General features: G+C 44.3%; 1 protein-coding gene across 1 annotated transcript in view; it reads right to left on the bottom strand.

Moving 5' to 3' along the window:
• Rdh10 (retinol dehydrogenase 10) overlaps positions 1-9888 on the bottom strand; it is a 31442-nt gene extending 21554 nt beyond the window's left edge. The window contains exons 1-2 of the mRNA XM_008848888.2: positions 9378-9888; positions 7603-7838 (exon numbers count right to left, since the gene is read on the bottom strand). Of these exons, the coding sequence (XP_008847110.1) occupies positions 7603-7838; positions 9378-9666 (525 nt within the window). The 5' untranslated portion in view covers positions 9667-9888. The remainder of the gene's footprint in view (positions 1-7602; positions 7839-9377) is intronic.
• Positions 9889-10317: the final 429 nt, after the last annotated feature.

Raw genomic sequence — 10317 nt, 5'->3', positions numbered from 1 at the left:
GGAAGCATGGAGGAAATGATTCCTCCGTGTTGACCCTCCTCTTTATAGACTGGACACTGGTTCAAGTACATCTGGTGGGGTCTCCTTGGCTTCCTTGATCAAGAGGTCAGATGACCCACCACCGTTACAGGACATTCAAAAGGTTAAATTTTATAGTAATTCAGAGCTGACAATTTTGGATCAAGAATATTCTTGTTTTTCAGGACTTACAGCAGCGTAAATGAACTTTCTCAAGGCCAGGAGTTCTGTCTGTACCAGTTACCTGCTTTTTACTTATTACTGAACTGAGCAAAACAAACAAGAAAATTAATGAATGTCATCTGAGCATTTATCTACTGGGGCAGGTATCTAAAGAGAAGCAAACCTTGGTAAGCAACCTGTAAGAAAACCAAAAGAGAAGTTTGCCTCAGTTGAAGAGGCAATTTTAGTTTCTGAAAGAACTGAATCAGAAATTTAGATGAGTCTATTATTAATATTCCATACACATACAATAAAATAAAATATTGAAAAAGAAAAGACTCATATAAAAAAAAGGGGTTCCTACTTAAAATTCTTGTAAATCTCAAGTAAGGTTATTAAAGTGCTTCAAAGGAACTTTCTGAAGATGGCCACTAAATCCACTACAGCCACTGAATTTGTCAAAGATCTTGATCAGCTCAAAAACAGAGCAAAAACAAATTTAATGGGAGAGAATCAAGAGAGAATGTGAACAGCTGTATGCTTAGCTGTAGCATTTGTAGCTCTTCCCTGGGTCCCAGGGACCCAAGCCTGCAATGAGTGGCTGACGACTGCCAGGGGCACTCTCCATTCAGTCTTTCTGAAGAAGCTATCCAGTGTTAGCATTAGCACAGGTTCACTTTAACGTGTCCTATACATAAATTTCTACTACGGCAGCTAATGAATGAAGCCTGGATACAGAAATACCCAGGGAGAAAAAACAAACACCAACTTTGCTTCAAAGAAATGAGATAAACAGCATGAGTCACTCCATGATCAAACAAGAAGGGGTCATTCCCTGAACCAAAAATTTGATGACTATTCAACAAGGACTGCCATCATAATACATAAAGACACTAGTGGATGTACGAGGACATCCTGAGTCAGTTTTTCATTCACAGTTCTCTCTCTCTCTCTCTCTCTCTCTCTCTCTCTCTCTGTCTTTTTGAGACAAGGTCTCATGCTGTAGCCCAGGCTGGCCTCTTCATGCCAAACCTTCTGTTCATCCTCCTGCTCATCTTCTTAAGTGCTAGGATTATAGGCATGAGGCACTATACCTGACTTTTTCCTGAACTACTTGACTTCTGCTGTTTCCCAATAAAATAGGTCTCAAATGGAGACGAGCCAAGCAGAAGCACTTCCCATGAAGCATGAAAACATAGGGCTCTCTCAGGGCACAGTAAGGAGTCTAGCCCAGCTGGGGTTGAGAGCATACCAGAGGATGTAATAAGTGCCAAGCTGGGAAGACAGGTGGAAATCAGCTTTGGAAGGCCCAAAGCACCATGCTAATGGTTTCAACTTCCCACTGTGAGCCTTTAAGCAGGCATATTACAAACTCAAAGTCTGTTTAGATGACCCTGGGTTGGACAGCAAAGAATGGACACAGGCAAAGCAGTTTGGAGGCTCTTTACAGTCCAGGTGAGAGGTAATGGAGGCACACCTGAGAAAATGGAGAGGTGTCCAAAAAGGGCTTAGTGCCCAATGAATGCGTACAAGATGAACAACTGTTGTCAAGTTTGGTGACTGACCAGCCAGTGCAAAATAGAATAAAGAGCAGTTATCTCACCATCAAGACAGGGGGACAAGGGGAAACAGCCACAAGAGTAGTGTGAACTTGGGAGTGGCCTAGAAATCACAGCTGAGGCAACTAGAAGCAATCACCCCATAAGGTAGGCACATAGGGAGAAGCAGCATGAGACACAATACTGAAAAGCTTATGGTATCTGTAAGGTGGGGAGGCTGAGACAGAAACAGAAGCAGAAGAAAGGACTTTTCATAGAACTAAAGCACTTGAGTTTCAAGGAGGTGTTGGAGAAGGTGACATTCTATGGAGAGAGCAGTTTTCCTGCTGCACCTGGCAATGAAGGAGCACTGCTAACAGTCCAGACAGCTTAGAAAGCAAGGCGTTGGTTACCCAGCAGTGTCTTCTAAACAAGTCTGATAACCAGGCACAGATTAAAACATGCACTAAAGACGTTGTGAAGCTTTTTATATGAGGTAGTGTCTGGTTCCTCACTTACATAGTGCTAAAAGTGACATTTTATCATGTTGCAGATTTTGACTTCTAGGAGTAATAGATTTTAACCCAGTATGTAATACATCAAATATAGAAACACCAAATTCAATGAGCATGCAGTCTTATTTTGTGCACACATACAGTCTCATGTGTCTCCAAGCAGTTATTATCAAAGGAGTTTTTTTTTTTTTTTTTTTTTTAAATCAGTTCTCAACTACCAACACAAGGGTATGACAAGCATGCGAGCTGCTGACTCGGTTCAGGCCTCCTGTCTGTGCTTCTACAGCTCGCATGCTGCCATGCACATGGCATTTGTCTAATAACAGAAACCAGTTCTGATGCACACTTTTAAAGACAGGTTACACATTCTATGCTTTCAGCAGCAATCTTAAAATAGGGATGTGCTGTTCTATAAAATATTTACCTTTATAGTATTATGGCATGGAGGAGGAAGCATTAGACAATTTTATCTGAGTACTTTAGATATGATTTGTTTTAAATTCTAAGCTTAAGAGAGCTTAAACAAAACTAGATTTCTCTCATCAGAGAATAGAGGAATACAGCATGTCAGATTGAAAACCAGTAAGTCACATGAGAACTCATACATTAGTGATGGGAACTTTGCATGTGATGAGACACAAGGTAGCACTGAATGAAGGCTGTAAGTGCTCTATTACTCAGATACAGCTGCTGGGATTTTACTTTTCCTGGATGGATTTTAACTAAATAGACTTTAGACATTTGGATATAGATAAATGCCTAATTCAGTAATTAGTATTTTAAAACTGTGAAACCTTTTAAGTTAAGTGGTCTATTAATTAACTACCAATTATCTTGTCTGACTACCATATCAATAGAAGTAAATTACCAACTAGCTATCTGACAGATTTAGTCCTTTACCGTGGAAAATTTCTTCTGAACATAATAGACCTGGCATTAAATGCTTTTGCTTTCCCCTTCTGGTTAATCAGGGATCAGTTTGCTGCTCTCATAAAAGCCAAATACAGCTCTGTGGTCAAAAGGACCTCCAGACAAACATTGACTTTGAGAAACGAGCTAAGATTCACCTCCTTCAATGGAAAACTAACAAGTGGAGTGATGTTAATGATTCTGGGGGAACAAGGGGTTGCAGTCACTGTGTGGAGGCCAGGCTTCCACGTCTCAGGGTGGAACAGAGATGCATTTTCAAGTTGAGACACAGGGAGCACTTGCATGAATGATTTCTCTTCACACTAAGTGCATTTGTCCTTCATGGTCTTGTCCTAACTGTACTGCAGGGTGAAGAAAGCCTGTCCTCAACATTTACTTCCTAACTGGTGACCAAAAGCTTCCTGGAGTTCTACTGGTAGAACAACCCTATACACTGTCACAGCTGACTGGAGAACTGTGCCAAATGATGACAGGGATTGGAAAAGTCTCCAAAGTAGGAATGCATACAGCTAAGAGGGAGGGAAGGAATTGCTATACAGTTCTCTTCTCAAGGCCTGGTCATGAGGAAAAAAAAAAAAAATGATGGTTGCCTTACATTGAATCTGAGCTTGATTTAAATTAGTATACCACTAGCAGCCTTCTTAAAGTCCTTAGCCTTATACCAAGTAATAGGATTAGCACCCTAAGTCAAAATGAGCACACAGATGGGGCAAGAGGGATACCGAAGGTGGGGAGGAAACAAAAGGAGATAAAAACAAGGCATGGAAGCTAGCTGTTTTGAAGTGTCAATCTTGGACAGCTTGAGTTAGTCCAGCATGATGTTTACCCTTTCAAAATTCACAGCATGGACCCATGTAAGGGCTCTCTGAACAGGCTAACTTCTCAATATTTAACCAGAAACCTTTTACATATAATCAAATATTTATCAACTGAGTAAGAATACAGTTATAGGCAGGCTAAGACAAACAGGCATATAACAAATTGCCTTTAGACACTTGCCATCCACCCTAGGATGTAGGACACAAGGTTGACAAAAAGTCTATGCACCATAGGAATGACAACAAATGCTACCAAAAACTCATGGAAAGGGGAAAGAAGCAGGTTTGTTGGAAAATAAGGGGGTGGGCTGGGGGTATAGCTCAGAAGTAAAAGTTTTCACCTAGCATGTACAAAGCCCTGGTTTAATCCCCAACATGGGGGGAACAGGTGTTGAATAAGACAATTTTTAAGGTTCCTTACAGCAGTAAAACCCAACAATGCCAGGAAGAGCAGGCATGAGGAGGGAAGGTCATACTATGAACTTGAAATGGACCTTTGAAGGAACAAGGTGAAGGAAAAAGGTGGAGGAGAGGGAGATCTAGGCAGGGACTAGCATACAGAATGCTTTGAAACTGGAAGGCACCTTCACAGAGTCACATGGTTTGCTATTTCACTATGCTCTAACTCTGAGTCAGGATCAACATACAACTTCTTATTTGATGAAAACAGACATTAACTATTACTTAAAAGTCTGGCACAAGATGACCTGTTCAAATAACTGAATGAAGTCTTTGCTCAGCAAATCTACTTTTTAAAAATGGATGGGGCAACTTCTCTTCCCCACCCAGGCACAGTAAAGACACACTGGTTATTTTTTTCTGGAACACGAACAGCACAGGCCAAGGCTAAAATCTTTGAAAAGTCACCACCACCATTTTTACCGAGGAAGACTGGTAGAAGGGAAGCAGGGCTGAAGAGGGGCTCAGTGGGACTGCTTAAAGTTCCACAACAATCCCTGCAAAAATTAGGATAAGTCTTCTTTTACATTTTAGTTGCTAAATCTCAATCTCAACTTATCCTAAGGTTTAGTAAGTCTGGCAGGAAGTCAGAAATTCCAACACTAAACAGAATTTTCTGACTCAATATTGAAAATAAATTCTTAAGTTTAGATGCTTAGGGGAAAAACAGCTGTAGAATTCAGGAGCCTCCCATATTTTAATACAAAGTGACGTCATTACCCATAAGGCCTCCAAGAACTCCCTAAATTGTGTGGTTAAGCAACATCTGGAAGCACAGCGAGGATGCTAAGGTGTACCCTCACCCTTGGCATACAGAGTCAGCTCCAGAATAATCTCCTTATTAGAGGTATGGTTGGATTTCTTCCTGATGTTAGAAGTACATCAGTTTGTGTACATTTTCCCAGTAAGGCTGTGGATTTTCTGCATTTAACACTCTAATTAGCACTCATTTTCTAGAGTGTCTTCAAAGACAAACTGATTTCCCATGACAAGTATTTAACCCAAGGTGGTGGGGTTTTTTTTTGAAAACCTGGTTATATTTAAAATTTTACAAGTTAGCAAAATAACTGTGCAGAGAACAGTCAAGATAGTGAAACTTGATGGAACTTGGTAAAGGTACAAGTTTACAGCTAGGAAACCTTGCGTCATCTCAGTCAAAGGTTATTGGGGAAAAAAACAGTGCCTCTGGTTAACACTAACCTCCAGTGTATCTTCTTAAGGCTGACAAGTCCACTGGAGTTTCTACAGCAGCTCCACCATGCTTCAGATATGGAAGCTACACTCTACCTACAGTTAGTTTGTCTTTTATTTCAAATGGCAGTCTTGTTTTTTGTTTGTTAATATTTTATTTATTTTTTTAATTTTACATGTATAAGTGCATTGCCTGCATGTAAGTGCATCTGTGTCATGCAGTGTCCATGGAGGTCAGAAGAAGGAGTCAGATTCCCTTGGAACTGGAGTTGCGGATGGTTGTTAGCTGCCACGTGGGTGCTGGGAATCGAATCCCAGTCTTCTACAAGAACAACCAATGCTTTCAACTGCTGAGCCATCACTTCAGCCCTTGTTTGTTTTAAGACCGGGTCTCACTACATAGCACTGGCTGGCAGCAACTCACTATGTAGACCAAGTTAGCTTTGAACTCTCTCTACAGAGATCTGCCTGCCTGTGTCTCCCAAGTGCTGGAATTAAAGGTCTGGCCTTGTTATTCCACTCAGAATTATGAACACACAGGATTCTTGATACATTGCCTTGAAAAGTGCATTCAATGGACCTTTACTCACCCAAGTCACTGCCACTCGATGCCTGTTCTTGTAGAACAACCAGCAGCAAAATGCTTTAATCTGTTGCCCACATCTATTGCACACAACCAGTGCACACTTAAGTACATGTTTTCAAAGAGCACACATCCATTCCCCAAAACCGTATGGTGATATTCTTACTCATTTAAAATACAGTGATGAGTTACCTCAGGCTATATATTCATTTCTAGAGTTCTGGAACTGAATTAGATAAAGCTCATATTTAAATTTTAAATAGTGAAATAAGGTTCATCCAGGATCAGAGAAAAAGCTTGATACTGGATAAGCAACATCTAAATACTTCTAAAGCCAGATTAAGTTTTTAAGCAGTTGCTAAAAAATTAATGAGGTTTAATGTGACCTATTTGGGAGAAACAGTTCTTTGTTGCATTCTACCCGAACACTTCTCTGCCTATGGGGGAAAATCCTACCTCCTTACTGTTCCTTTTTCCCTTAGTGCTGGGATCAAAGCCAGGGCCTTCCACATGCCCTGTTGGTACTCGACCTCTGAATTACACTCCCAGTATGCCTTACCTGTTTACTAAGTCATTTCTATCTACAGAAATAAAGGGAAAATATGGGAAAAAATCTAAAGTGGATCAATACTGCACAATATTATAAGGGAGAGTTTCACACCTACCTTTATTGACAATTCAGCTGAAAAGTTAGGGTTACCATGGCCAGCAGTCAACAAATGCCCTCCTCCCCCCAATCCTTAGGTGCTGCAGGAGCTCGAATGGCTAAAAGCTGTTAAAATTCCTGGCTCTCCAGGTCCCATTACGATCCCCTTCCCTCTCTGTGATCTTTTCAAGGTGACTTCTTTTCATCTGAAAGGCACCTTATAAGTTGACAAAGTCCTGAGATGTCTACCATCTGAACAATGCTGTGGACCCTGTGGATGGCTGATAGATTATATGTGGCTGTTGGGTGGCCTGACTACTCCCAATGGATCATAAACGCTGATCTCAGAATCTCTGGCACTTTCTAAAATGTGGCTGAGCAGTAATTTGGAAGCCTAACCCCTGACTTTAAGAATTCATAAGACCCAATGTTTTATAAACTCAACAGAAAGCTAAATAAACAAACCCAGGGTTTATACTCCCTCTTGTTATTTTTATGGCAATCTTTCAAACTAGTTCACCGTGTTCAATATCTACCCTCTTAAGAAATACTGAAGTGGGGGTGTGGGCAATGATTAGTAGTAAGTAACAAACACTGTAATTCACCATGGGGGAATAGCTCATTAGAAAGAGATGGCTTGTGGAGGAGTGCAGGTGGCTTTCAAGCTGGCATAGAAGCCTCCCTCTTTCCCAGCCTTCCCACGAGGGGGACCCAGAAATGCAAATAAGATGGTTAGACTCACCCAGAAGTGTGCGTGGCAGTTGACCATCATGGTTCTTTCAATGAGCTCATCAGGACATTCCAGAAGGTGGTGTCCAGAGACCACGCCAGCATTGTTGACCAGGACCGAGACCTCACCAACCTCCTTACGGACCTTTTCAGCGGTCAGGTAGACATTTTCCCTCTTTCCCACGTCACAGGTGTAGGTAAAGACCTGCAAGTTACAGTGGGGTAGGACTTCTTCTTCGCCATTCCCAGCTGTCCCCAGAAGTCCAGACGAGGGGAGGATAGAACAGAGAAAGGATGCAGAAAGTGAGTCACATGACAATCAGTAGGACAAAGATCATTCAAAACAAAATACTACAGTGAGCTTCAAATGTCTAACACCACGAAGCTTGCCAGTAACTCAACTTACAGCTGCCTTCCTCCCCTAAAAATCTGGGGATTATAGCAATTTACTGGACAACTTTGCTTAAGGGAAAGTCATGTAATTGTGACAAGCCCAATACAAGTAGACCACATGGGATCAACTTGCTAGAGCTAGGCACCTGCAAAGAACTGATCTCAACCCAGAGAATAACACACATTACACATTCTTTTTTTTAGAGGAGGGGGAAGGGAGGAAACAGGCTAGATACAGCTCTTGGTACTTAGTATGACTACCTTCAAAAGAGAATTCACTTCAAGGCTCACAAATCCAAACTAAAGAATAATCAAAGCCAAGAAATGAATTCTAGGTTTCTTCTGAAAGAGTGGAGGTCACTGGTTTGTTCTTACTGGGGTACCTGACTCCCCTAAGAAATAACCTCACAGACATGCAATTTTACGACGTTAAGAACTCAAAGAGCATCAACATCAAAATATCTTCCCTAGAAAATGAATATTGTTATCTCTTTGGTTTTGGCAGGAAGCACCAAAACCACATACTTGTTGTCCCTCCACACTAGCACTGAAAATTTAACATTTTGGACTTTACATTGAAAAAGAAAAAAAAGACAAGTGCCAGTAAGTTTGGTAACAATTGGTGGGTATGGGAGAGCGATGCCCAAGTTAATCTTCATATAGTTCAATGTTTTCCGAAAAGCACAGCCACTATTAAATTTCTTAGACTAATATCTAGAGTTGGTCATGATCTCCATTTAGGCTTTGAAATAAGTTTCAGATGCAAGCTAGTTAATAAGTACATAAAACGCAGGTTGGGGTGACCAAAAATATGAAAAAAGTTTTCGAAGAGGCTGAAATCTTTCAAACACTTTCGCAAGAGGAAGGGAATCTTTCTCGGTCGCGCGCGGGGTTAACTAAAGCACTTACTTAAGGCTGGAGAAACAATGTAATTATTTTCTCCTGGCTAAAGTTATAGTGAAACCATCCATGCAGCCTGTCTAAGCGGTTCAGACTTCACATGCTTCAGTTCATTCGGGGAACAACTTCCCAAACACACTTTTTAGTTTCCCATCATACCGCATCCAAGTCAGACTTAAACATTTCTTTCGAATCCAAACCCGTAGTAACAAGTTCTCTCTGCCTTATGCTACCCACAGAGTTTAGAAAACCCCAGAGTGGTGCCTGAAGAGGCAGTATCTCTCTGTTAAGGCTAGGTTTGGCACACTTTCTGATACTTAGAAAACTGTGCTCTTATCAGGGGGCAAATTCCACTCGCTTTCCAGAGGACCAGTGGGGTGCTCCTTTTCCTCGAGAGTTGGGCTATGACAGTGGGGCGTGGAGACCCTCTCGGGGTGAGCTCGGGGTGCAGGGAAATGTCGGACCCAACAATGCGCGGGCGCGGGTCCGAGTTACCTTGCAGAGCGGCGGCATCGGCCGCCTCCAGGTCGCGGTAGATGTGGCGCACCATGCCCGCCGTCTCCTCGTTGCTCTGCGTGTTGATGTCCCAGAGCACCAGCAGCGCCCGACGCCGGGCGAACTCCAGGGCGAAGAGGCGGCCCAGGCCGCTGCCCGCGCCGGTGATGAGGCACACCTGGCCGGCCACGCTCTTCTCCTTGGGTCGCACCAGCCAGCGCGCCGCAGCCAGCACGAACGCCCACAGTACTTTGAAAGTGACCACGAAAAACTCCACCACGATGTTCATTGCGACGCCCGGGGCCCCGCACGAACCCAGCACCGTGCCCGCACCCTCCCCGCGCCAGGCAGCACAGCTCCAGGTCCCGGGGACGCTTGTCACAGCGGCCGGGACTCTAAGGCTGCAGCCCGAGGTGCCCTCGGGGCTCAAGTGCGCCGGGCCACTCCCGCCCAGGCTCGGCGTGGTGGCCCCAGGCTGTGCCCGCCGCCGGACTCGGCGCCTCCTGCTGGCGGCCGCCCGCCTGTCCCGCAGCGTCGGGCCGGCCGGTCCCGCTGCAGCGGCGGTGACAGCCGCGAGTTAGGCGACGCGCCCTGCCCTCATAGCCAAGCCGCTGCCCGATCGTCCCCGCGGCCGCTGCAGCGGCTCCCTCTCACCCCGGGGCAGGGTTACGCCGAGCGAGTGGCACGGGGCCCGGCCGCCGCACGAGTTGTCAACTTGACTCAAGTTGAGGGAAGGTGAGAGAGGGGGTGCGGGGCAGCGCCGGGAAGGAAGGGGGCAACTCGCTCCGCGCACGCGAGAGCTGCCCACCGTGCACTGTCGGTGCGATCCGGGTCCCCTTGCCCTGCCCTCCCCACCGCTGTCACTCGGGCACCGTGCTCCGGAGCGCAGCGCCGCTGGCCACTCGGAGCGCTTCCAGACGGCTCTGAGCTGGAGCCACGC

This window comes from Nannospalax galili, unplaced genomic scaffold (genome assembly GCF_000622305.1).
Source record: "Nannospalax galili isolate Female #2095 unplaced genomic scaffold, S.galili_v1.0 scaffold102, whole genome shotgun sequence".
Taxonomy (NCBI): Eukaryota; Metazoa; Chordata; class Mammalia; order Rodentia; family Spalacidae; genus Nannospalax; species Nannospalax galili.
Note: the sequence above shows the minus strand (reverse complement) of the source record. Positions and strands in the feature narration are given on the sequence as shown.